The following is a 25,934-nucleotide window of genomic DNA, read 5'->3' on the forward strand; positions in this document are numbered from 1 at the left end:
GCCGGTGACAAACACACGCGGAACGCTGTAAAAAAGCTGGATGTAGCGCACCCTTCACTGTGCACAGCAAACGCAGCAGAAAGCCACACCAGACACTCCTACGGAGGAGGGGTTTGTAGTTGAGGGGGGGGGGGGGGGCACGCAGAGCAGCACACAACACTGACCCAGACAGACCCAGACAGCAGGACAGGATTGGCAAACGCAAGCCAGAATATCCGATGCCCACCAGCAGCAAATCAAGACCAGCAAGAAGCTGCAACCAGCAGCGCACGCAGGGGCCAGCGCTGCTGGTTGCAGCTAAAAAATATTATTCTGCCAAACAAAATTCCCTGGCCTTCACTGTTTTATTGAAGGAAATTATTTTTGAGGTGTGACTACATCAGAAAATTAGCTTCAGAGTCAGTGATGTGCTTGAAATGTTTAATTTCACAAAAGGCTCATTATCTCAGCTTCTAGAAAAAAACGGCTGTTTTTGGTTAAATCAAGCTATCTTCTCCGGCTGATAACTAAAGAACGGAAAATTATATCAATAAACCTGTTTTTGCTGATGATAGAAGAGAGTCTCATCGTTCTTTTTGCGTGTTCGGTGTTTACATAGTAATATCACACAATATTCTGTGGGCCTCGAGAAATCACTGAAAAAAGCTCTGAAACTCTGGCACTGGGAGCGTCCGTTCTCCAAAAGTGGCTGGCACTCAATGAGTTAAGCTGGAGAACCAAGGAGGCAGCCATTACTGTTTGGCCGGTTACGATGTCAACTACGAGGTAGGTCCCTGATGGGACTTTGTAGTAAAACACCCGCCCCGGGCTGGAGACCAGACGGTCCTGCAGAAGGAAACAGAATGCGAGTTCACGTGACCGGATGGTTTACCAGGCTAATATTTACGTACAATGCTGACATTTTATCCTGGTGATTGGGTTGTGTGAACGCAGCCAACAGGAGATAGACAGAGAAACAGAGACAGAGTTGATATGATGGCAGGGTAGCATAAGAACGCCCCTCAGCCCTGGATCCTCTTTAAATAGTGACACGTGAGCACACAGGCATTACATAAGCCCTTTCTCCTTGGGAATCAGATGAAGAACAACACTCAGGCCTGTTTTTTTCTGCCCTGCCGCTGATCACTAACCAGCTGGATATTTGGCCTTAGGGCTCAGATTGGTTAATTAAGCACTAACGAGCAGTCGCATCATTAGGCGCCCATCTAAGACTCATTATTTACTGTCAATTGCAAGTCTGACACTTATTGCTTTGTTTATGATTAAAAAATAATAATAATTTATTCATACTGCAGTTTAAGAAGAGATATGAATATATTGTATGAATTTAAGTAATAATATGTGTACATGTATTGTCTGTACAGACAGACTGTCCAGCTGTAGGCTGTACTGTCAACCTCAATTTAGGTGACATAATGAGGAGGGAAACCTGGGACCCAGGTTTGAGTCCCTGTGAGTGACAGTAAATTTCTCCTTTGGGTGAGAAAAATAAGTATGCTTTCATTCAAAAGAAACACACAAGTGATCCACTTGTGTTGGTTGCTGCATGGGGGAAAAAGAGAGAGAGAGTTTCAAAGATGCTTTGGTAGTTCAACAGTCAACAGTCCAAGTCGTACACCATGTACATGTACCAGTAGACAGTACACCGGGGCAGAGGGTGCGCCCGCCCCGGGGCCCACTGACGAGTGGGCCCCCACCATTTCTTTTTTTTTTTTTTGCATGCCAGGCCAGGCCAGGCCTGAGTGTGAGAGCAATTCAATCAATAGACAATGACATTGGTGTGTTTAAAATGAGCTATTCCACTAAATATGGCTAAAACAGATTCAAACATGCAAAAAAGGCAAATTTTTCTTCGCCGCTGGCCTTAATTGATTTTCTTTTTTTGGGGGGGGGGGGGGGGGCTGATAGGGTCGCTCCGCCCCTGACATGTACTATTATCTTCAACATGAGCCTTGTTCACTCTATGTCCTTCAATGAAGCACAAGTCCCTTCAAAACCTTTGAAGGGACTTCTGCTTCATTGAAGGAACAAAAGCAACTGGATGGCATTTGATAAATCAGAGAAAATTGTTTTGTTAGTTTTCTCGGCCTGACTAGAGAAAATTATGAGTGATGGCTTTCATTAAAATAAGTGCTAAATAGGTGTTTTAGTGGACCAGTGAGCTAAGGTGCAAACCATATTTGTAATGTATAGTAAAAAAAAAAAAGAAAAAAAATTGTTGGTTGTATGCATCGGAATAAGGCAGAAATCCTCTGAAAAATGAGATTCCACTGAACTCTTATAGCATAATGAATTTATTGAATATTACATTACATTAGTTTTTCCAAAAGCCCCAGCTCCCGTTACTTACATACTGTAACACTCGCACCACCTTGCCCATACATGTAATTAGCTACATAAAACATACAGTATACATACATTCATATAATAGGGGTGTAACAGTTCATAAAAGTCATGGTTCAGTTTGATCATATGACAGAGGTGTCACGGTTGGGTACAGCAAAAAAAGTAGGAATTCCAGAGAAATGTCTTTGATTTTAAAATTGGTAATTTATTTTTATTTATTTTACTTATTTATTTAAATTTTTCCCAGCCTAGTGTGTGTCTAGTGTGTGTGTACACACCAGTGTATGTGGCCGTGTCCACAGGGTCCAGGAATGTTTTTTAGATCAGAATGCTTTGGAAATCATGTCCAGAGCGCTTCCAGCACGCACAGACCACAGCGCATGGAGCATTTTTGTTTCATTTTTTCCCTGCTGTCGTTTGCATGGCCCAGCTCAGTCATGCGAGGGGACTCAAACATTGTATGCAAATCAAGGCCTCAGTCTAAAATATAGTCGAAAAAGTGACATCGACGAGCGCTGGAAATGGAAATTAAATGAATTGAATCAAAAGAAAATTATCGAAAACTTGGGGGCAATTTTTGCCCCTGGATCGTGTTTTTTAGGGGCATTCTGAGATTTCTTGGGGCATTTTCGCCCTTGCCGCTGGCTAAATTGCTACAGCTTGTGTGTGTGTGTGTGTGTGTGTGTGTGTGTGTGTGTGTGTGTGTGTGTGCGTGCGCGCCCGTGCGTGCGTGCGTGTGCGTGCATGTGTGTGTGTGTGCGTGTTTTAGACGGAGGTTATGCACTCCGTGCTGCTGGTGAGGCAGACTCCACAGTCACACCTCAGGGCCACAGGGTAGGTGTAGGCTGGGTCTACATGAGCGGAGCAGTTGGGCAGCCGCACGGTGACCAGGCGCGTCTCATTGTAGGTGCAGACGCGCTGGTACGACTCGATGAAGGGAGGCTCCAGGACAGGCTTCTGGAAGAGAGGGAGAAAAAGCCTAATTCACATCTCATCACAGAACTATGCCAACATAGTTCCCAAACCAAGATTCTGAGTAATGTGACTAAATGTCTGCCTTTTATCCATAGACTGTATAAAAATATGGACGTAGCCACCCTGATGTCACCCATTGATTTGTGGACTCTCGTTTTGACATTTTGACTGTCACCATCTTGTTTTTTTGCAGGCAGAAGAATCAGCTAGTACGAGATCAGGGGTTTCCCACAGACCCGCAGCACCGCCTGCTATTGGTCCATGATCGGCGAGCTGCGCGTTCACTGGACAGGCGACCTGTCAATCACGCTCCAAAGCATAGTCTGCTTTATCACCTATTTTACTCTAAATGGGAGCATAATTTACAAAATGAACATCATGCTGTATTAAAGAAGACTTGAAACTACAGTAGCGAGAGACCTTAAAGGCACTAAATGCAATATTCAGCACTAATAGATGCCCACAAAAGACGATATATCTAGCGAGACATGCAAGTTATTGTGTTGAAAGAAGTGAAAGAAGCCACGCGCCCTCTCTGTGGAAACAGGCTTTGTTTATTCCAGCCTGCTACTTCTTCGGTTACCCGCTTCGTTTCTGTGGATTTAGATATTTTCCGTGTTTATAAATGGACAGAGTGGCCCAGCGAGGCTTGACAGCATACCGAATCAAACTAAGCTTTTAGCTTCAGCCCATACCTTTTTTTGGTCAAGATCTATGTAAAATGTGTTATGTCTATTGTTTTGATTATATGAAATAGAGGTATTGTACATAGTGTTTGGATGACCAAAAATAAAATAAAAAATCTGCAAAACCGTGACTGTGATTATGGAAATAAAGCGGCCATGGCTGTGAAAATAAGGTTAGTCTCTGTTTGTATCGCGGTTTGGCACTGTGTATTTCCTGGTCTGTATTTACAGTGCACTATGTTGGCTGTGTGGCTCACTATGCATGTCTCAATGGCAGACGAGTGTCTGGGGTTGTATAGTGTAGATAGCAGACGCTATATCAGAGAAATGCGAGTGTTTATGATCGCATGGGAAGCCGTGGCTATGTGTTTCATAGACTGCGTTTACGTTTTGACGTTACAGCTCCAGCGTGACATCTAGTGGGCAAACATCTTACAAATAGTGCCTTTAAACTCATTTGGAAAGTGTTTACTGAGGTCATAAATCAAGTGAGAAGTAGGATAATGTTCCCCACATCTATACAACCAAACTTCTTTTTGCAGCCAGTGGAGTCGCCGCCTGCAAGCCATTAAGAACGAATGCAAGTTTAAGACACTTTCGTATTGGTTTCACTTTTCAGCACACGAGGTGGAGGTTGCCCCTTGCTTTTACCTTACTCTGCTGCTGCCCCTCTGACTCCGCCGCCTGCTCTGACCCCGCCTCTTGTTATGGACCCGCCTCCTACTCTACCAGACCGTTTCCTGAATCAGTAATGTGAATTTGGAAACAAATCTACTTATTAGATTATTCACTTTTAATTATAGCATTACTGACACTCCCACTTTTAACGCACTGGGTACCCCTCTTTCGTCCCACAACATTGGAAATCAACACCACAGGAGTGTGACAATGAAATCAAACGGTGGCTAGTAAAGGCATTGTGGTCGGAGTGGCAGATGGGGGTATACCGTACGTTTGCCTTCAATGCTGACGACCAGGGTGCGATTCCCAGCGTTTTCAAAGTACATTTAAACCATAAGCCACATTTAGAGGGTACACTGTCCCATGCTTTTTGGTTTTGCCCTTCACTATCTGGATTCTGGGCCAAAATATTTGATTGGTACTAAGGCCTACAAAATAACCCTTCAGCCGGAGGCGGAACACGCCATCTTCGGCTGCTTGGAATCCTCTCTGCTCCTTCCTACGGCTGTGCAACAGTCTGCCACAGGGAACGACAGTCACCAAGAGACTCATTCTGAAGGAATGTAAGTCTCCCTCTCCACCTTCTTTTCAGCTGTGGTTGACTGTATGTGGAGCAGGTGAAAAGATGACTGGCGCTCTCACCTCTGTGCGTGGAGCAGATGAAAAGATGACTTCCCTCCCTGGGGGGTCACATAAAGCAGCTAGGCCCTGCTCTCTGCATACTCACTGGACTGCAATATTACGGCAGAAAGACCCACGAGCTTCCTAATGCCTCCTGTCACTGAGTACGATGAAGCCGATGGAACTGGAGATCTCACAGCATTTTATAAGCGCTAGTCGGCAAGTTATGAAACCAATCGTCGCTTTTATGCACTTGAGGCATTGTTAAGAAAACTACTACTGTCACTTCAATTTCTAGAGTCTGCGCTGCTTTCTTTCCTCGCTGAACATTAACTCGATTTCAAATGTATACGGCTCTGCACTCCTCTATTATTATCCTCTATGTTCTGCAGGCTTTAGAATTCAGACTTATCCAGCTACTTATGTGACAGTGATGGCAATGTGAACAGAATTAAAAACAGAATATATTCCCTGCTTAGACAAATTCTATCTATCTATCTATCTATCTATCTGGCACTGAGCAGCTGGATCCCTGCCAATACTCGTAGACCTTGCACTGACCTCCCTGTGGAGGGGGCAAGCAAAAACACTGTGGGGATCACCTGTCTTGTGTCTATTTTAGAGCTGCAACGAGTCGATTTATCAATTAGTCAATCAACAGAAAATTAACCGCCATTTTTTTTTAAATCGATTAATCATTTAGACCATTGGTTCCAAAACGGTGGTCCGCGGACCACTGGCTCCGCCTGGTGGTCCGCCAGAGAATTGCAAAAAAAAATATATATAATAATAATTATATATTTATATATATATATATATATATATATATATATATATATATATATATATATATATATGTATATATATATATATTTTACAGACAACAGTTTTTACATACACATTAACCCTGAGCAGTTGCCGGATTGGGCCGATTTTCGGAAATATCGCGATATTTGTCAAACATAATTTTGAACATTTAATTGGTTTGGTACGTAGTGGTACTTGGTCGGAAAAGTTTGGGAACCCCTGATTTAGTCAAGTCAAGTCAATTTTATTTATATAGCACATTTCATACATAAAGCAAGTCAAGTGCTTCACAAGACATTACAGACATATTTAGACAAAAAGATTTAGACAAATGTTTAAGAAAAAAAATTGCACAAATCCACAAAACGTTACTACCGGTATCCTGTCAGTAGGACGAATGGTAGGAGTCGGACGGTGGGGAAAAAAACACCATATAGCGTGACTTGAGGTATTATGGGACACTTTTTAACTTTTCGCCTTGTGGAAGCTTTCTTGCCATGAATTAAAAAAAATAGCTCAACACATGATACATTTCTGTAATAGTCAAGATGTTACCTAACCATCTAAGGTGGAATGAAAGTTACATCATATTCCAAGGAGGCATGGCATCCCCTTTTGTGTGAACTGACCCAAAACCCCTTTTTTCTGTAACATTTGGTATTATGGGACAAAATGTTTGGTATTATGGGACAGAATGCCTTATGATGGATTTAGACTAGTGTAAGGCTAAGTAAGTGTAATTTACTGCACAATTTAATTCATATTTTGATATCATTAATGCACATCTTCCTTTTCCTGTTCATCTTTATAAATTAAGACTCCATGTTCATTTAAACTGTTTGATTTAACGTTTACAACTCTGTAAACAATTCAAACAACAATCGGCCTCCCCTCACTGTCACAACAACCCCCTTAGTTGTTGAGTTAAAAATAGACTGAATAAACTGATTATCTTTGGGAACATTTTTCACCAGTTTGTGACATTTTATAGACCAAACGACTAATTGAGAAAATAATTGTTTGTTGCAGCCCTACTCTATTTGTCTCACTCTTCTATGTCTGCCTGCCTGTCTTTCTGTCTGTCTCCATTTGGCTGGCCTGCTGGATGAATGGCTCTCATCCATGGTCTCTGTCTCTCTGTCCCACATGGTCTCTGTCTCTCTGTCCCTACATGGTCTCTGTCTCTTTGTCTTGATTGATTGATTTGATTTTAGATAAAGAATAACAAAATCCAAGGGATGACATGAAAAAGTGTAAAGACTTATTTCCATCATGGTATAGGGTCCATGTCCCTGTGTCTTCAGATTGAAGCTGATGCAAACGACAGGCTCATTTCTTTTATGTAAAGTTGTCAACATTGCTTGGTGTAATAATTAGCCTACATTACGCCCCTCTCCCTCCCACGGCCTGTGTGTACAGTAGCTGCATCCCCAGCTCCTCACCTCCCAGGTCTCACAGCGCCCCCAGCAGGCGTCGGTGGTGATGTGCAGCCCCCCACAGCCAGGCTTCCTGGCCAAGAAGGTGAACTCCCGCACGGCACAGCCGATGAAGCGGCGAAGGTTGACAGCTGAAGCTTGGTGAAGGGAGTCTGACAGACAGACCCACAGCACCAGGCAGGGGAGGACCACGCCACACCTGCATTATATAATACATCAGCAGCTTGTGTTAGTGATTTGCAACCTTCTTTCCCACGGCGCTGGGCCAGCAGCCAAGCTGGGGCTAAAGGATGGAAAAGTCAGGGCAGTCACTCAGTCAGTCAGTCAAGGACGTTTAGTGGGGAAATGTCCATAGCTACTGTAGGGATAGTCAGAAAGGTTGCAGTCGCCGGTTTGTGTGGGAATGCCCACAAAACGTTACTACCGGTATCCTGTCAGTAGGACGAATGGTAGGAGTCGGACGGTGGGGGAAAAAACACCATATAGGGTGACTTGAGGTATTATGGGACACTTTTTAACTTTTCGCCTTGTGGAAGCTTTCTTGCCATGAATTTAAAAAAATAGCTCAACACATGATACATTTCTGTAATAGTCAAGATGTTACCTAACCATCTGAGGTGGAATGAAAGTTACATCATATTCCAAGGAGGCATGGCATCCCCTTTTGTGTGAACTGACCCAAAACCCCTTTTTTCTGTAACATTTGGTATTATGGGACAAAATGTTTGGTATTATGGGACAGAATGCCTTATGATGGATTTAGACTAGTGTAAGGCTAAGTAAGTGTAATTTACTGCACAATTTAATTCATATTTTGATATCATTAATGCACATCTTCCTTTTCCTGTTCATCTTTATAAATTAAGACTCCATGTTCATTTAAACTGTTTGATTTAACGTTTACAACTCTGTAAACAATTCAAACAACAATCGGCCTCCCCTCACTGTCACAACAACCCCCTTAGTTGAGTTAACGTTAGGTTAGGGTTAGGATGATTACGTTCAGGGTTGGGGTTAGGATGATTAAGTTGAGGGGTGGGGTTAGGATGATTAAATTGAGGCTTAGGGTTAGGATGATTATGTTGAGGGTTAGGGTTAACCCCTAACCTAGGGGTGGGGCTGATTTATTTTCTATTGTTTCTATCAGTCTTTTATTTATGATGGTTTTATTGTCTGACAATATTTTGGCATTCTGATTTTGAATATTGTGTCAGTGAGAGTTGTAGTTTGTTTTAGGCTATATTAACCTATACGAGGGATCAGCCGAGCAGCATTTTGGTAAACAAACCGCGTCACTGGGTGGCAACGGCAATAGAACCCTATGGAGCCCAAGTGGCGCGAGGCATGAGTGTCTGCTCTAACTCTTGTAACTCTGTTTAGATTTAAAAAACTGCGACAGTTCACACAACTTTAACACGACATGCATATATTATACATCAAACTCTTGAGCTACTTCTGCTCTCACTCAGAATGTCAAAATATAAGCGATGTGATGTCACTGGCGTAGCCAGACTTGGCACAGAAAGACAGGGTGTGCCAGGGGGCGAACCATTTGGTGGCCCAAAAAAAATTGGGCCTTTTCAAGCCAGATTTAGAGGAATATTAAAGGAACACTCTGCCCATTTTCAACCAGCTTTGTATCATTAGAACATCAGTAGTATATCAGAAAACTGTAAACGGTTTTGAAGTCTGTCATTTAATTTGACAGTTATTGAGTGTTAAAGTGTGGACCAGTGACATCACTGGTCCACACTAACTCAAATTAATAACTCATTAACTCAAAACAACTCTCAATAACTGTCAAACGAGATGAATGATGAATAGTTTGACAGTTATTAAAAGTTAATGAGTTATTAATTTGAGTTAGTGTGGACCAGTGATGTCACTGGTCCACACTTTAACACTCAATAACTGTCAAATTAAATGATAGACTTCAAAACCGTTTACAGTTTTCTGATATACTACTGACTATTCTAATGATACAAAGCTGGTTGAAAATGGGCGGAGTGTTCCTTTAAGATAGGACCATATAACCATCAATGTTTGCTCCTTTTCACACTCATTATTAGCAGGTAGAAGCAGTCAATACAATTTTATTTTTTGGCACATGTAAAACCACTTTGGTATCTCAAAAAAGTCTCACCTACTTTTTCCAAAGAGTGTTCAGGAAAGAACGCAAGTTTGGTTGGCATGCAGGTTCGTCTACTGCAGAGAGATCTGTAGCGTTATTAGTGTCCTCTGACTCTGCTGCTGCACAAACCACCGGTGTGTTTTTGGCTGCGTCCCCCCCTGCATCATCTTCATCATCGCCTGTCCACCACCAATACAGGTGCGGGAACGGGTGCACTACAAGCCGCACTTGTTGAGGGGGAGGGCGACGAGTCATCCTTTTCCTCGTCAATGCGACGTTTCTTGCCTTTGTCGAAAAAGCTTAAAAGCGAGCTGTTTCATGTCTTCTTGATTTGGCGCTGCGGCTGCATTTGTTTACTTTACTAGACAGCGTAGCTAGTTTCCCATGATGTTCTGGGGCATAGGAATAGCGGCCAGTCGGACACTTACATGACAGGCTGTGCATGACAGCTGATGTGTTTTGCAGACAAACTAACAAAAAACTTAATTTCCCCCCCTTTCTTTTTAAGTGTGCCAGCTGCCTGTGTGGGTGGCATTGGCACACCCGTAGCTACGCCATGGTGTGATGTATAGTTTTTGAGATATTAACGTTTGTTTGGCACAACTCATACTAACTGCCGCGGGGTTCCGCATTTCTGGGTGACAAATGACGTCACGCTGATTCGTCCTATAGAACTGGTAATTTTTTTGCCTGCCTATTTGTTAGGGATGGAGATTTTAAGCAATTTAAATACTCGAGTACTCTCCTTCTATTATGAACGTGTAAAGAGGTAATATGGTGAGAGGAGTCTACTGTAACTGCTCTCTAAGGGAAGTGTGTATAGAGGTAATATGGGGAGAGCAGTCTATTGTAGCTGCTCTAACTGAAGTGTGTAAAGAGGTAATAATATGGGGAGAGTAGTCCTTTGTAGCTGCTCTAACTGAAGCGTGGAAAGAGGTAATAGTGAGTCTACTGTAACGGCTTTCTAACGGAAGTGTGTATAGAGGTAATAATATGGGGAGAGCAGTCTATTGTAGCTGCTCTAACTGAAGTGTGTAAAGAGGCAAATATGGTGAGAGGAGTCTACTGTAACTGCTCTCTAACTGATATGTGTAAATAGGTAATATGGTGAGGGGAGTCTACTGTACCTACGTACAGGGCCGCGGGAAGTAGGGGTGCTGCAGGTGCTGCAGCACCCCCTAGATTTTTTCCTTTTTTTTTTTTTTTTTTTTACAAATATAATTAAAAATATTTTGCAGTGCACTATGTTCCTTTCTTGTTTAAGAATGTTTCGGGAAATGAAAATGTAGCCTATTTAAATAGAATTATCAACAATAACAATCAAGGAAGTTACATGCTTGTAGGCTAGAGAAGAAGAAGAAGCGCGCATGCTGTGTTGAACCAACCAACAACCAATACGAATTGTTTAATCTGGCAATAAAGAAATGTGAACTTGACATGCTATTTTAATAGCCTACTCAAAAATGCACCTCCCACTATACAGCAAAGAGAGGAGTCAATGTTTCTTGACATATGCCATTCAGATCAGAACAATTAGTCTAGTCATTAAGTTTGCTGATAATATTTCTATCATGTTAAGTCTATGTCATGTTAACTGGTGTATTCAGAGCAAATAGGGAGATATAGAGCATTATCATCATGCTATATATCTCCCTCTTTGCTCTGAATGAGTGAGAAAAGGAGAAAATACAGAATAATTACATCACAACAGTATCCTAATGTTAATTTAAAATGAGATATTCCTCTAAATTATTGCTTATTGCCTTATTTCTTATTGTTTTTGCACTCATATGCCTTGCTATATTTGTACTATGTTGTAAACGGAGTCCACAGCACAAGAATTTCACACGTGATACTTGTGTCAAAAAAAATGTAAAAAAAAAACATAATTTTGCCCCACTGAGAGTCCCTTCCTCCCAGCACCCCCTGCTTAAATTGACTTCCAGCGGCCCTGCCTACGTAACTGCTCTCTAACTGAAGTGTGTATAGAGGTAATATGGGGAGAGCAGTCTTTTGTAGCTGCTCTAACTGAAGCGTGTAAAGTTGTAATATGGTGAGAGGAGTCTACTGTAACTGCTCTCTAACTGAAGTGTGTATAGAGGCAATAATATGGGGAGAGCAGTCTATTGTAACTGCTAACTGGACTGTGTAAAGAGATAATATGGAGATGAGTCTGCTGTAGCTGCACTCTAACTGGAGTGTCTAAAGAGGTAATAGGGTGAGAGGAATCTATTGAAGCTGCACCCTAACTGGAGTGTGTAAAGTGGTAATAGGGTGAGGGGAATCTATTGTAGTTGCACTGTAACTGGAGTGTGTAAAGAGATAGTATGGTGAGAGGAGTCTACTGTAGCTGCACTCTAACTATATGTAAAGAGCTAATAGGGTGAGATTAGTCTATTTCTAGTTGCACTCTAACTTGAGTGTGTAAATAGGTAATAGGGTGAGGGGAATATATTGTAGTTGCACTCTTAACTGGAGTGTGTAAAGTGGTAATCGGGTGAGAGGAGTCTATTGTAGCTGCACTCTTAACTGGAGTGTGTAAAGTGGTAATAGGGTGAGGGGAATCTATTGTAGTTGCACTCTAACTGGAGTGTGTAAAGAGATAGTATGGTGAGAGGAGTCTGCTGTAGCTGCACTCTAACTGGAGTATGTAAAGAGCTAATAGGGTGAGATTAGTCTATTTCTAGTTACACTCTAACTTGAGTGTGTAAAGAGGTAATCGGGTGAGAGGAGTCTATTGTAGCTGCACTCTTAACTGGAGTCTGTAAAGTGGTAATAGGGTGAGAGGAATATATTGTAGCTGCACTCTTAACTGGAGTGTGTAAAGAGGTAATAGGGTGAGAGGAGTCTATATCTGCACTCTAACTGGAGTGTGTATAGAGGTAATATGGTGAGAGGAGTGTATTGTAGCTGCACTCTAACTGGAGTGTGTAAAGAGGCAATATGGTGATAGGAGTTTACTGTAGCTGCTCTCTAAGGGAAGTGTGTATAGAGGTAATATGGTGAGAGGAGTCTGCTGTAGCTGCTCTCTAACTGGAGTATGTAAAGAGGTAATCGGGTGAGAGGAGTCTACTGTAGCTGCTCTCTAACTGGAGTGTCTAAAGAGATAATATGGTGAGAGGAGTCTACTGTAACTGCTCTCTAACTGGAGTATGTAAAGAGGTAATCGGGTGAGAGGAGTCTACTGTAGCTGAACTCTAACTGGAGTGTCTAAAGAGGTAATATGGTGAGAGGAGTCTACTGTAACTGCTCTCTAACTGGAGTATGTAAAGAGGTACCGGTAATCGGGTGAGAGGAGTCTATTGTAGCTGCACTCTAACTGGAGTGTCTAAAGAGGTAATATGGTGAGAGGAGTCTACTGTAACTGCTCTCTAACTGGAGTATGTAAAGAGGTAATATGGTGAGAGGAGTCTACTGTAACTGCTCTCTAACTGGAGTATGTAAAGAGGTAATCGGGTGAGAGGAGTCTATTGTAGCTGCACTCTAACTGGAGTGTCTAAAGAGGTAATATGGTGAGAGGAATATATTGTAGCTGCACTCTTAACTGGAGTGTGTAAAGAGATAATATGGTGAGATGAGTCTGCTGTAGCTGCACTCTAACTGGAGTGTGTAAAGAGGTAATCGGGTGAGAGGAGTCTATAGCTGCACTCTAACTGGACTGTGTATAGAGGCAATAGGGTGAGAGGAGTCTACTGTAGCTGCTCTAACTGGAGTGTGTAAAGAGGTAATAGGGTGAGAGGAGTCTACTGTAGCTGCACTCTAACTGGAGTGTGTAAATAGGCAATATGGTGATAGGAGTCTACTGTAGCTGCTCTCTAAGGGAAGTGTGTATAGAGGTAATATGGTGAGAGGAGTCTACTGTAGCTGCTCTCTAACTGAAGTGTGTATAGAGGTAATGTGGTGAGAGGAGTCTACTGTAGCTGCTCTCTAACTGGAGTGTGTAAAGAGGTAATATGGTGAGAGGAGTCTACTGTAACTGCTCTCTAACTGGAGTATGTAAAGAGGTAAAATGGTGAGAGGAGTCTACTGTAACTGCACTCTAACTGGAGTGTGTAAAGAGGTAATAGGTTGAGAGGAATATATTGTAGCTGCTCTCTAACTGGAGTGTGTATAGAGGTAATATGGTGAGAGGAGTCTACTGTAGCTGCTCTCTAACTGGAGTGTGTAAAGAGATAATATGGTGAGAGGAGTCTACTGTAACTGCTCTCTAACTGGAATATGTAAAGAGGTAATATGGTGAGAGGAGTCTACTGTAGCTGTACTCTAACTGGAGTATGTAAAGAGGTAATCGGGTGAGAGAAGTTTATTGTAGCTGTACTCTAACTGGAGTCTGTAAAGAGGTAATATGGTGAGAGGAGTCTACTGTAACCGCTCTCTAACTAATATGTGTAAATGGGTAATATGGTGAGAGGAGTCTACTGTAACTGCTCTCTAACTAATGTGTGTATGTAATATGGGGAGAGCAGTCTATTGTAGCTGATCTAACTGAAGTGTGTAAAGAGGTATGGTGATAGGAGTCTACTGTAGTTGCTCTCTAAGGGAAGTATGTATTAAGGTAATATGGTGAGAGGAGTCTATTGTAGCTGCACTCTAAAAGTGGAGTGTAAGAGATAATATGGTGAGAGGAGTCTATTGTATGTAGGCTAGCTGCACTCTAACTGGAGTGTGTAAAGTGTAAAGAGTAAGACTATTAATAATTTTGCCATGTTCTTTTCAATTGGTAGCCTATGTGAGGGAACCGCTGAGCAGCATTTTGGTAAACAAACCGCGTTTCCGAGGTAAAACAGCAATGGGACCCTATGGAGCTGCCTTGAGTGCTCACTCTAGCCCCAGCTGCACACACATCCCCCAGAAGTCGCGTTTGCTGTCTCGTAAAGTCTGGCGGATTCCTCGTATTGCTGGCCCTTTATTTGGTATGATAGCGCAACACATGGCATTAATTAGTTTCAGTTTCAGAGAGTGAGTATGAAACAGCTCGTCATTCTCCTTTCCTTCATTATTTGGGGGATCCTGTGACCTGTGTGCGTCCATATGAATGAGTGAGTAGCCTAATGTTAATATTGTTCCAGAAGCCTGTTGTAGCCTACCGTCTACAGGTCGCAAATAGCTATTGCTATTTGTTAGCCAGCAAGTTAGCGTTAAGGTAAACCTGACTGTCCTTTTCCCCTTGAGTCAATTAGCATGGGCTCTGTGGTTAGACTGGAATTAGAGCACTATTGTCTTTTTATTATTATTATCAATCGTCTTTTTAAGGATTTCATAAGCCCCCAAGGGTCGGATTTCAAAGGTTTTTAAGAATCGCTTCTCAATGGCAATTAAGCTAGTAGGGCACCCCCTTATTTATTTTTTCTAGTCTGGATTTTTGGCATCCATAGGACCTCTAAAATAAAGATTTTGATGATCCCAAGAAAAAAACCTGTCCAAAATGTGTTTCCCCCCCCCCAATGTTTTATTACCCCTATGACACTCGCGGGATTGCTGACAGGAACGCCGGTGAGACTGTCTTTCAGAGACTGTGGCACGCTCAAATTTTGAGCTAGGGCAAAGGTATACTATTTGAAAGTAGACAACCTAAGGTTTCCAATGGGCCCAAGCATGTCATGCTAGCTTGTCGGGAAGGGAGCTAAATAACATGATTTATAGTTAAACCGAATTTTGGAGAGGGAAAAATGGCCATCAACATTTTCCAAATGGTCCCTTGACCTGTCACTTACAGTATATCTGAATGGAAATGGGTTATGGGTACCCACAAGCCTCCCCTGTACAGACATGCCACATTTATCCTAATCTCATGCAGTTTTGGGCAAGAACCACACCGTTTTTTACATGCAGTATAGGCCTGGAAAAGTGTAATTTCCGCCTATTGCAAAAATTGTGTATTTGACCATTTCTGCATACTGGGGTCCCTAAAGAGTCTTGGAATTTCATACATTTGGGTATGACTGGACAGCTGAGACTCTTATAGATTCAATAAGCCCAATTGGTGGCTATTAATGTCTGATCTAGTCCCCAGAGTAGCCATGTCATTGTAGTGAGACACTTTTTTGAAACTAGACCTCACTGTATGAAAAGCAATGACCTATGGCTACCTCTAGGACAGGGGTTTTCAAAGTCTGAGACTGTGGGCCTCCCCCCAGACAAAACTTGGAAAAAGGAGCCCCCCTCACTCAACTCCTGGATGCTTATGGTATCAAGATTTTATTATTTGATCCCCATAGACACTCAACAATCAATCCACGGTAGCCTGATATTGCTGTTTGACTTCAGACACACCAAATACATAAAAAGGTCTGTCTGAAGGCATGTATTTGCTTCTGACTCTGGGAAAGTCAGATTCCACAAACTACTGTATCTCTGAACTATCTATTTAACCAAATCACACACATTTAGGCTATTCTATGAGATCTCCTTTTAATAACTAATATAATATTTTTTCACTTTATAATTTGACTGAGCCTCCCCTGAAACTGCTTGGAGCCCCCCTGGGGAAGCCCTTTGAAAACTCCTGCTCTAGGATATCCATAGCATCATGAACCTTTGCAACCACGAACTAGAGACCTGGGTCATTCAGACAATGCATTACTTTATTGTTTCTGAGCAATTTCCAATTGATATGCACTCGTGTGCATATCAATATCCAGTCTCTTCCTTCTCTCCCCTCTCCTCCGAAGAAGTTCTGAAACTTATATCATCTAATCCAGGGGCGGACTGGGATCATAATTCAGGCCGGGCATTAGATAGCAAGCAGGCCAGGCCGATACGGGCCGACGCGTGTGCCGGCGTCCGAAGGGCGGCGGCGAAAGATTTGGGCCGTTTGAAGCCCAATTTGGGCCGTTTGAAGCCCAATTTTGGCCATTTGAAGCCAGATTTGGGCCGTTTGAAGCCCAATTTGGGTCATTTGTAGCCAGATTTGGGCCGTTTGAAGCACAATTTGGGCCGTTTGAAGCACAATTTGGGCTGTTTGAAGCACAATTTGGGCCGAGTCCAATTTTACAATGAGATGCACCCACTTTAACCCTGAATAAAGTAATAAAACCACTAGTAAACCAGTAGGCGGCGCCTGGCCTGCTGTTCAGTGAGTGGCCTGACTGCGGGCACCAAAAAAAAAAAAAAAATCAGGCCAGGCCACCGGGCATTTGCCCGACGTGCCCGATTATGCAGTCCGCGCCTGATCTAATCGTGCCACCTCCTGCCCTCTCGATCCCATCCCTTCCTCCCTGCTTCAGTCCATCTCCCCGACATCTCCCCCTTTCTCACTTCCCTCATTAATTCCTCTCTATCCTCTGGTGTCTTTCCGACTGCACTTAAGACTGCACGGGTGAAACCCCTACTGAAAAAACCATCCCTCAACCCCACTGTCATTCAGAACTACCGCCCCGTCTCTCTTGTCCTTCATTTCCAAAACACTCGAACGTGCAGTATCCAATCAACTTTCCATTCATCTCTCCCACAACAATCTATCTGATCCTCTCCAATCTGGATTCAAACCCGCTCACTCCACTGAAACTGCTCTCCTCTCTGTCACTCAGGCTCTTCATTCCGCCAAGGCTACTTCCCTCTCTTCAGTTCTCATTCTTCTCGACTTATCTGCTGCATTCGATACCGTCAACCACCAAATTCTCCTTGCCACTCTCTCCGACCTGGGTATCACTGGCTCTGCACTCTCTTGGTTCTCTTCTTATCTCTCCCACCGCTCCTACCAGGCCTGGAGAGGATCCCTTTCAACCCCCTGCTCTCTTTTCACTGGTGTCCCTCAGGGTTCTGTCCTTGGTCTTTTTCTCTTCCTTCTCTACATGACTTCACTCCGCCACGTGATCACATCCCACGGTTTTTCATACCACTCATATGCCGACGACACCCAGCTGTTCCTTTCCTTCCCCCCATCCGACACTGATGTTAAAACACGGATCTCAGCTTGCCTTATCGACATTGGCAGATGGATGTCTAACCACCACCTCAACCTCAACATTCATAAAACTGAGCTCCTCCTCTTCCCTGGCAGTGACTGTCCTTTAACCGACCTCTCCATCTCCCTCAATAACACTACTATCCTTCCCTCACAAACAGCCAGAAACCTTGGAGTCACTCTAGACAACCAACTATCCTTCACCACCCATATCCAGGGCCGCCGCACCCTATACACAGAGTACGCAGACTGCGTAGGGCATCATGTGACTGAGGGCACCAATTTTTTTTTTTTTTTTTTTTGGTGCCCTCAGTCAGGCCACTCACTGAACAGCAGGCCAGGCGCCGCCTACTGGTTTACTAGTGGTTTTATTACTTTATTCAGGGTTAAAGTGGGTGCATCTCATTGTCAAATTGGACTCGGCCCAAATTGGGCTTCAAACGGCTCAAATTGGGCTTCAACCGGCCCAAATCTGGCTTCAACTGGCCCAAATCTGGCTTCAAACGACCCAAATCGGGCTTCAGACGGCCCAAATCTGGCTTCAAACAGCCCAAATCTGGCTTCAAACGGCCCAAATTGGGCTTCAAACGGCCCAAATTGGGCTTCAAACAGCCCAAATTTTTCGCCGCCGCCCTTCGGACGCCGGCATGCACGTCGGCCTGTATCGGCCTGGCCTGCTTGGTATCTAATGCCCGGCCTGAATTATGATCCCAGTCCGCCCCTGCTTGCGTGTACAGTTTAACAATCGCTTGTTTGCTGACATGTACAGTAATTCTAACAATTGTTTGTTTGCCACATGTAATGAAATGTGAGATACACTAGTATCGTTCATAATTAATGATTTTGCAGTCTTTCGTTTGACAGTTATTGAAAGTTTTGCGGGGGGGGGGGGGGGGGGCACCACAAAACAATTACGCTTAGGGCACCCAAATGGCCAGCAGCGGCCCTGCCCATATCGCAGCAATAGCCCGCTCCTGCAGATTCGCCCTCTTCAACATTCGCAAAATCCGCCTGTTTCTTTCCAGACAAGCAGCTCAAATCATCATCCAGTCACTTATCCTATCACGTCTCGATTACTGCAACGTTCTACTGGCCGGTCTCCCTGTTTCAGACATTCATCCCCTCCAACTTATTCAAAATGCCGCAGCCCGCCTTGTTTTCAACCAACCTAAATTTTCCCATATCACCCCCCTCTTTCATCAACTTCACTGGCTTCCCATCATTGCAAGAATCAAATTCAAAACACTGGTTCTGGCATACACAGCAGTCCACCTCACAGCCCCTCCGTACCTACAACACATGGTCAGTTTCCAGAGCCCTCACCGCTCGCTCCGTCCCTCCACCAGCTCAGGACGCCTCGCCCCTCCCCCCCTACGTGGTTTTAACAGCTCCCGGTCACGCCTTTTTTCTCATCTCGCCCCCAAATGGTGGAATGAGCTCCCCTCTGAAATAAGAACGGCCAATTCACTTCCAATTTTCAAAAAACAGTTAAAAACTCACCTCTTCAGATTACATGTTCACCCCCTGTAGCAACCTCTCTAGTCCCTATGCACTTTCAATTCACATGCACTTTTATTTCTCCGCTCTTTTATCTTGTCGCCTTCTTCTATCCTCTCTTCATCTGTTTTAATTCTTGCTGTTTATGCATTTGTTTGCTCCTTGTTTTTCTTGTTTTTGTGTTATTTATTGCTGTACTGTTTTTATAACCTGGTTGTATGTCGCTTTGGAGAAAGGCGTCGGCCAAATATCAATACAGTAAGTAAGTAAAGTGTGCATAATAACTAAACTACTCGTTCTGTCATATTAGCCGTGATATTCAGACTGCCACAAAAGAAAGAATCACAAATGATGGGATCAAAATGGGATCAAAACGATTCTCCGAGAACAGCTGAGTGGACAAAAAAAATTGACCAATCAAGTGAGTACAGGTGAGAGCTATCACACCTTATTGATTTTATTTATTTAATCGAGTAGAGCGGAGGACAATGGTGAAAAAGAAGTTTCCTATATTACACACTGCATTGTTGAACACTAAATCCAGGAAAACACAAATGAACAACTGGAGTCGACCCATATTGGCTCTCCTCACGAAAGAATCTTCGAAAGGCCAGTCTGCAGCATTTAAACTGGAAGCCTCATTTACCTCATAACTTAGAGAGCTTCATTCAATTAAGCTAATTCAATTAAGCTAAACAGCATTTATTGTCAAATCATCATGGGGAATGTTTCCCTTATCCTGAGCCATAGTCAATTTGAAAAAAAAATCATGAAAAATTAAACATTTAATCCTACAAAGGAGTCCCGTTAGTCCCATATTATGTCCAGCTGATGTCATTGGTAGGTTAAGTAGTAGTGTAAACAGGATAATGTACCTGGAGCCCCAGATGCCAAGCAGATTCACTCTGCTGGAGCTTATTTTGCTACAATGACTGCCTCACTCTACAATCTACATTGTCCATTAGCCTACTTATTACTTTGTACACTCAGTGAACTTCAGAAATACAACCATGGAGTCCTGGGTTCAGATCCAGGACCATTGCCACATATCTCTCTCTCTCTCTCTCTCTCTCTCTCTCTCTCTCTCTCTCTCTCTCTCTCTCTCTCTCTCTCTCTCTCTCTCTCCCCCAATATTCGTTGTCTATCTCTACTGTCAACTATCCATTCCAAAATGCCCCCAAAATAATAATCTTACAAATACAATCACAACATGATTCTGAGTGTTTCACCATGTACCCAGTGGAATTTTATAATTTCCTTTACAGCACTTAAAATCAGCTGAGATAAGCACAAATCAATTTAAATTTTTCAAATCGGTCAAAGTATGAGGCCACAGAACGTTTAAAATCAGAGAAAAAAACATTATAAAAAATGCCTACAGATTAAGGCTTGATAAATGTGTAACATTTTGATTTTGTCATGTGTAGCCATGTGTCTTGACAGTTTCCACAGCAGATTCCGTCTTTCTACCTCTAACAGAAATCTATTTATCTCTGGGGCTTTCTTTTAACATACCAAATAGTCGTTAGTCATAATTCACTCACCATCGTGGCCTTCTCCTCTGCAGGGTCATCTTAGCTGTCACAGTGGCCTATAGTCCTAACAAGTTAGAGGTCACAGTGGCCTATAGTCCTAACAGGGTTAGAGTTCACAGTGGCCTATAGTCCCAACAGGGTTAGAGGTCACAGTGGCCTATATACAGTAGTCCTAACAGGGTCAGAGATGTCGACTGTCAATCAAACACAGACACAGCCGAAGCTAGTGTCTCTGTACCACTGTCGTCTTATCCGTCAAACGCTTCTACTATCCCCAGGTTCTTCTGTGGCAGTGTGGACGGGTAACATCAGGTTCTTCTGTGCCAGTGTGGACGGGTAACATCAGGTTCTTCTGTGGCAGTGTGGACGGGTAACGTCAAGTCACCGCGTGCTCCTCAGACCCCGAACCACCTGCTAATGGATCTGACAGAACGAGCTGGGGCGTTTTATCATCCTGCATCCTGTCAATCAACAGGCGAGTCCTCCTCTCTACATCCCTCCAGGCCCTACCTGTCGCTGCCCATCTCTGTCAGCCCCCGGCTCCTTCCCACTCCATTAGCTTGATTAGGGAGACAGCCTGGCCTTTTGTTCATAGTCATCCACACAGAAGAGGGGAACAACAGAGCCTACCTGTGTCTCCTCTCACTCATCCCAGCTCAATTAGAGACAGACACCGGCTCCTGTTCTCACATGCTCCATGTAATAACTTCACCCGCAAGCTGTTTGTCTTTTATTCACTACTAGCACTGTACCCGGCGTTGCCCTGGTTAAATAGGCACAAAGCAATGCAACTGTGCCTTTTGGTTGGCCAGGAATGATGGTGGTGTCCAGGTGGTTTCTAGGACTTTCTAGGTGGTTCCATTCACTATTCTTCCACTTTGTCTCATTCTTTTCATTATGCCCTTTTTGTCAGTGAGATTTAAAAATATGTCTTTATTTCAACTCGAGAACTGATCAAGGGGCCAGGGCAAGCCCTCATTTACAACAATGTTGAGCAAACAAAGATGACTATAAAAATACATACAGATAAAAGAAGCAACAGATAACAAGTCAGATTAAAAGTACAAACAGATCTAAAATACAAATCTGGAAAAAAAAGTGGGGTTACAAACAGATCAGTAAAAGTGCACAAGCAATAGTGCAAGTAGAAATATAATCGTTAGAAATCAGTGATTCAAAATCCCCAAGGGAGACCAGAGCGTTTATTCTCAGGGTGCTCTGAAGGGAGTTCCAAGCAGATGGGGCATAAAAATACAAAGCCGATTTACCAAACGCTGTACTAACTTGCAGTAAGTAAGTAAGTAATACTTTATTTATATAGCACTTTTCAAATCCATGGATCACAAAGTGCTTTACATACAGGAAATAAAAACAGGTTCATAGCAGGTTCGTTCAAAATTTAGCCTACAGGTACACAAAAGCAGGCTAAAAACATCAATCAGCACAAACTGCAACAGGTAAATAACACAACAATGGCATGTGCAGGAACAGCACATAAAACAACAAAAATTAAAACCAATCAGGCAATAAATAAAAAATAAAAAGAAGTGAGTGGGATAAAATTTATAAAAAGCTTGTTTAAATAAATAGGTTTTAAGAAGCGATTTAAAAGTGGACACTAAGTCTGCCAATCTCATACCTAGGGGGAGGCGATTCCACAGTGTTGGCGCTATGGACGAGAAAGCCCACTCACCTTTTGTTCTGAGTCTGGTTCGGGGGACAATTAACAGTCCTTGGTCCGATGACCTGAGTGGCCTTACTGAAATATATGGCTTCAGGAGTTCAGAGATGTAGTGAGGGGCTAGGCCTCGCAAAGCTTTAAAAGTGATTAAAAGTATTTTAAAATAAATTCTCTGTCTCACTGGCAGCCAGTGTAAGGAGGCCAGAATGGGGGAGATGTGAGACCTACAGCTTGTCCTGGTTAAAAGCCTTGCAGCTGCATTTTGGACAAGTTGAAGCCTGGACAAGGTGGCATCGCTGAGGCATGTAAAGAGGGCATTGCAGTGAAAGCCAATCACGAGAATGCGTATGCGTATGGTGTAAACCAGGTGACCAGTCTAACATCGATGTAACATACAATGGAGGTTTGCCAATAAGGGCCTTATTGTACTGTAAATAAATAACATAATATGTTTCTCACATGCCTTACAGATAAGGAGGACCACCCAACTTTACCATACAGAATACAATGGTGAGTTGTGAATACATCACCTTCTCACAGGAAAGCTGGCTCTTACTCAAGACGTCTTATAGGCTGACAGTGCCCGTCTCTTCACTGAAGACAGGATGTGTGTCGGAGGATGTGTTGGGCCGAGGAAGGGGGGGATGACGAGAAGGGGGGGAATTGATCTGGGTGAGTAAGCACCTCATCAAGAAATTACCATTGTTAGAAGCCCCGCGGGCGCCTTGTAGAGCCGACAGAGCAGGACTGCTTTCAAGTAGTTTAGGAAATGAATCTTTTAAAAGTAGTTGGAAAAAGATGGAAGTTGAGGCCAAGCAATTAAAGTTAGATTAGACGAAATCTCGAGGAGGATGAGTCAGAGACGGGTCCATGTTAAGCCCAGACACCTGAAACACACCCATCTGGAAACTGTGGTGGAATAACACAATGCATGTATAGTGAGCACCCCCACCTCGTCAAATACTGACGTTTGGTCAGGAGGACCCTTTGGTGTCACTTTTTAACACACTGGGTATCCCTTTTTCCAAAATGTTCAATGTGCATAATCCAATAGACTTCTAGAGAGCTGAACAGTCATGTGAAATTTCCTGCCCTGGAAGTGAGTTCCCCATTCGTTTTCTCCATAGACATTTAGAAAAATCCGTATGTAATGAGTTTTAATGCTGGAACCAAGCCAACCTGTGACCTACTGAATCGTGAGTGACCATAAAACATTTCAGTTGGAGCAAAAACAAAAAATAATGACAGGGAAATTAAATCCCCCCCCCCCCCCCGTTGTTATGTTTTGTTTTTGCTCCAACTGAAATGTTTTATGGTCACTCACGAAACGTCACGGAAAGTCACGTGACTGTTGAGCTCTATAGAACTCACACAATGAGCAGGGTAGTCCAACAGACTTTTATAGAACTCCCACAAAGTGCAGGGTAGTCCAATACACTTCTATAGAACTCCCACAACGTGCAGGGTAGTCCAATACACTTCTATAAAACTCCCACAACGTACAGGGTAGTCCAATAAACTTATATAGAAGTCCCACAACGTGCAGGGTAGTCCAATAGACTTCTATAGAAGTCCCACAAAGTGCAAGGTAGTCCAATACACTTCTATAGAACTCCCACAACGTGCAGGGTAGTCCAATACACTTCTATAAAACTCCCACAACGTACAGGGTAGTCCAATAAACTTATATAGAAGTCCCACAACGTGCAGGGTAGTCCAATAGACTTCTATAGAAGTCCCATGACGTGCAGGGTAGTCCAATAGACTTCTATAGAACTCCCACAACATGCAGGGTAGTCCAATAGACTTCTATAGAACTTCCACAACATGCAGGGTAGTCTAATAGACTTCTATAGAACTCCCACATCTAAAATCGACAACACGGGAGTGTGATGAATTAATGAAATGAAACGGTGGCATTAAGGGCATTGGAAATTAAATTAGAAACACTCACTAGAGCCCAGGAACCTCACCTCCAGGTGGCCAGGAACCTCACCTCCAGGTGGCCAGGAACCTCACCTGCAGCTGGCCAGGAGTAGAAGAAGAAATTATACTGGGCAGTGCCCAGTGGACAACAGTAGAAGATGTTGTACCAAACTGGAATTACAGTAAGAAACTTTATTTGCCAAGAACCAGATATGCTTTAGTCATTTTTTGCAAGTCCAAGTCAAGTCTCAAGTCTTTGGTCACAAGTCCAAGGCACATCTCAAGTGTCTTATGGATGAGCGTTCTATCATCTGATGCCATCCGGTCTGCTTAGAACACTGCATACCTAAAACTAAGGAATTCAAAGGATGTACTGTATTATCCTCACTATCTATTAGCAAACAGTATCAGCATTCAAGATTCAAGATTCAAGATTTTTATTGTCACTCCATGGTACAAGTATCACGTGTGAAATTCTTGTGCTGTGGACTCCGTTTACAACATAGTGCAAATAGTACAAATATAACAGGGCATATGGGTGCAAAAACAACAAGAGACACAACAAGCAATAAGGCAGTATAGTGATAAGACAAGTCAGAGACAGTGGCATATTCACTGCACATAGGTGCACGTGTCGGGTGCATACTTTAGACGTGCTTAAACATTTTAAATTCTGCGTATTTGACATACAGGTGCAAATAACATATTCCTTATTAAACATACAATTAAACTCAGCATTTTACATTTGCCGTATTTGACATACAGGTGCAAATAGCATATACCTTATTAAACATACAATTAAACATTAGACATACGTAATGGTAGCAGCTACAGTACGGTACAGTACGGCTACTACACTATTTGTGTATGTTAAGGAGTCTCGTGGCCTGCGGGAAGAAACTGTTCCTCAAGCGATTTGTGCGTGCTTTTGGAACCCTGTATCTCCTCCCTGAGGGTAACAGGGAGAACAGGCTGTTGTGGGGATGGTTTGTGTCTTTGATGATCTTCAGGGACCTCCTGAGGCACCGCTGTTTATACAGTTCATGCAGATCTGGCAACTCACATTCTGTTACGTGCTGTGCCGCGCGTCTCACTCTCCGTAGCGCCCTGCGGTCCATGGTGGTACAGTTCCCGTACCAGGTGGTGAAGCCGCCAGTCAGCAGGCTTTCAATGGTGCCTCTGTAGAAGTCCCTGATGATTTCTTTCCTTAGCCCAAATTTCTTCAGGCGCTTGAGTCCGTGTATTCGCTGTTGGGCCTTTTTGACGACAGTGGCGGTGTGGCCGGCCCAAGTCAGGTCCTGGTGGATATTGACTCCCAGGTACTTGAAGCTGTCCACCCTTTCCACCACTGTGCCGTTGATGGTGATTGGGGGGTGTGCGCCCCCCCCCCCCCCCCCCCCCCCCCCCCCTCCTGTAGTCTACAATGATCTCCTTGGTCTTGGAGACGTTCAGAGAGAGGTGGTTGTCCTGGCACCATTGTTCCAGGGCCCCCACCTCCTCTCTGTAGGCCGTCTCGTCGCTCCCCGAGATCAGCCCCATTGATTACATGCCATTAGTAGACATTTATTTAATGTTAATACGCCCAAAAAATGATTGTTCACGAGGCCCAAATCTCAAGTCCGAGTCGAGTATCAAGTCTTTTGAGGACGAGTCTCGAGCTCACGTCCAAGTTGCAAGTCCAAGTCCCCATCTCTGCCAAGAACCAT

At 43.4% G+C, this 25,934-nt stretch overlaps 1 protein-coding gene across 1 annotated transcript; it reads right to left on the reverse strand.

The window, feature by feature from the left end:
- Nucleotides 1-3,111: 3,111 nt before the first annotated feature.
- Nucleotides 3,112-25,934, reverse strand: gphb5 (glycoprotein hormone subunit beta 5; the record flags this gene model as incomplete). Its single annotated transcript, XM_083633031.1, has 4 exons — nt 3,112-3,303; nt 7,559-7,751; nt 24,276-24,399; nt 25,892-25,934. 4 exons carry the CDS (start codon nt 25,932-25,934, stop codon nt 3,112-3,114), a joined length of 552 nt encoding a protein of 183 aa, XP_083489157.1.

Source organism: Poromitra crassiceps (genome assembly GCF_964638095.1).
Source record: "Poromitra crassiceps genome assembly, chromosome: 3".
Lineage (NCBI taxonomy): Eukaryota > Metazoa > Chordata > Actinopteri > Beryciformes > Melamphaidae > Poromitra > Poromitra crassiceps.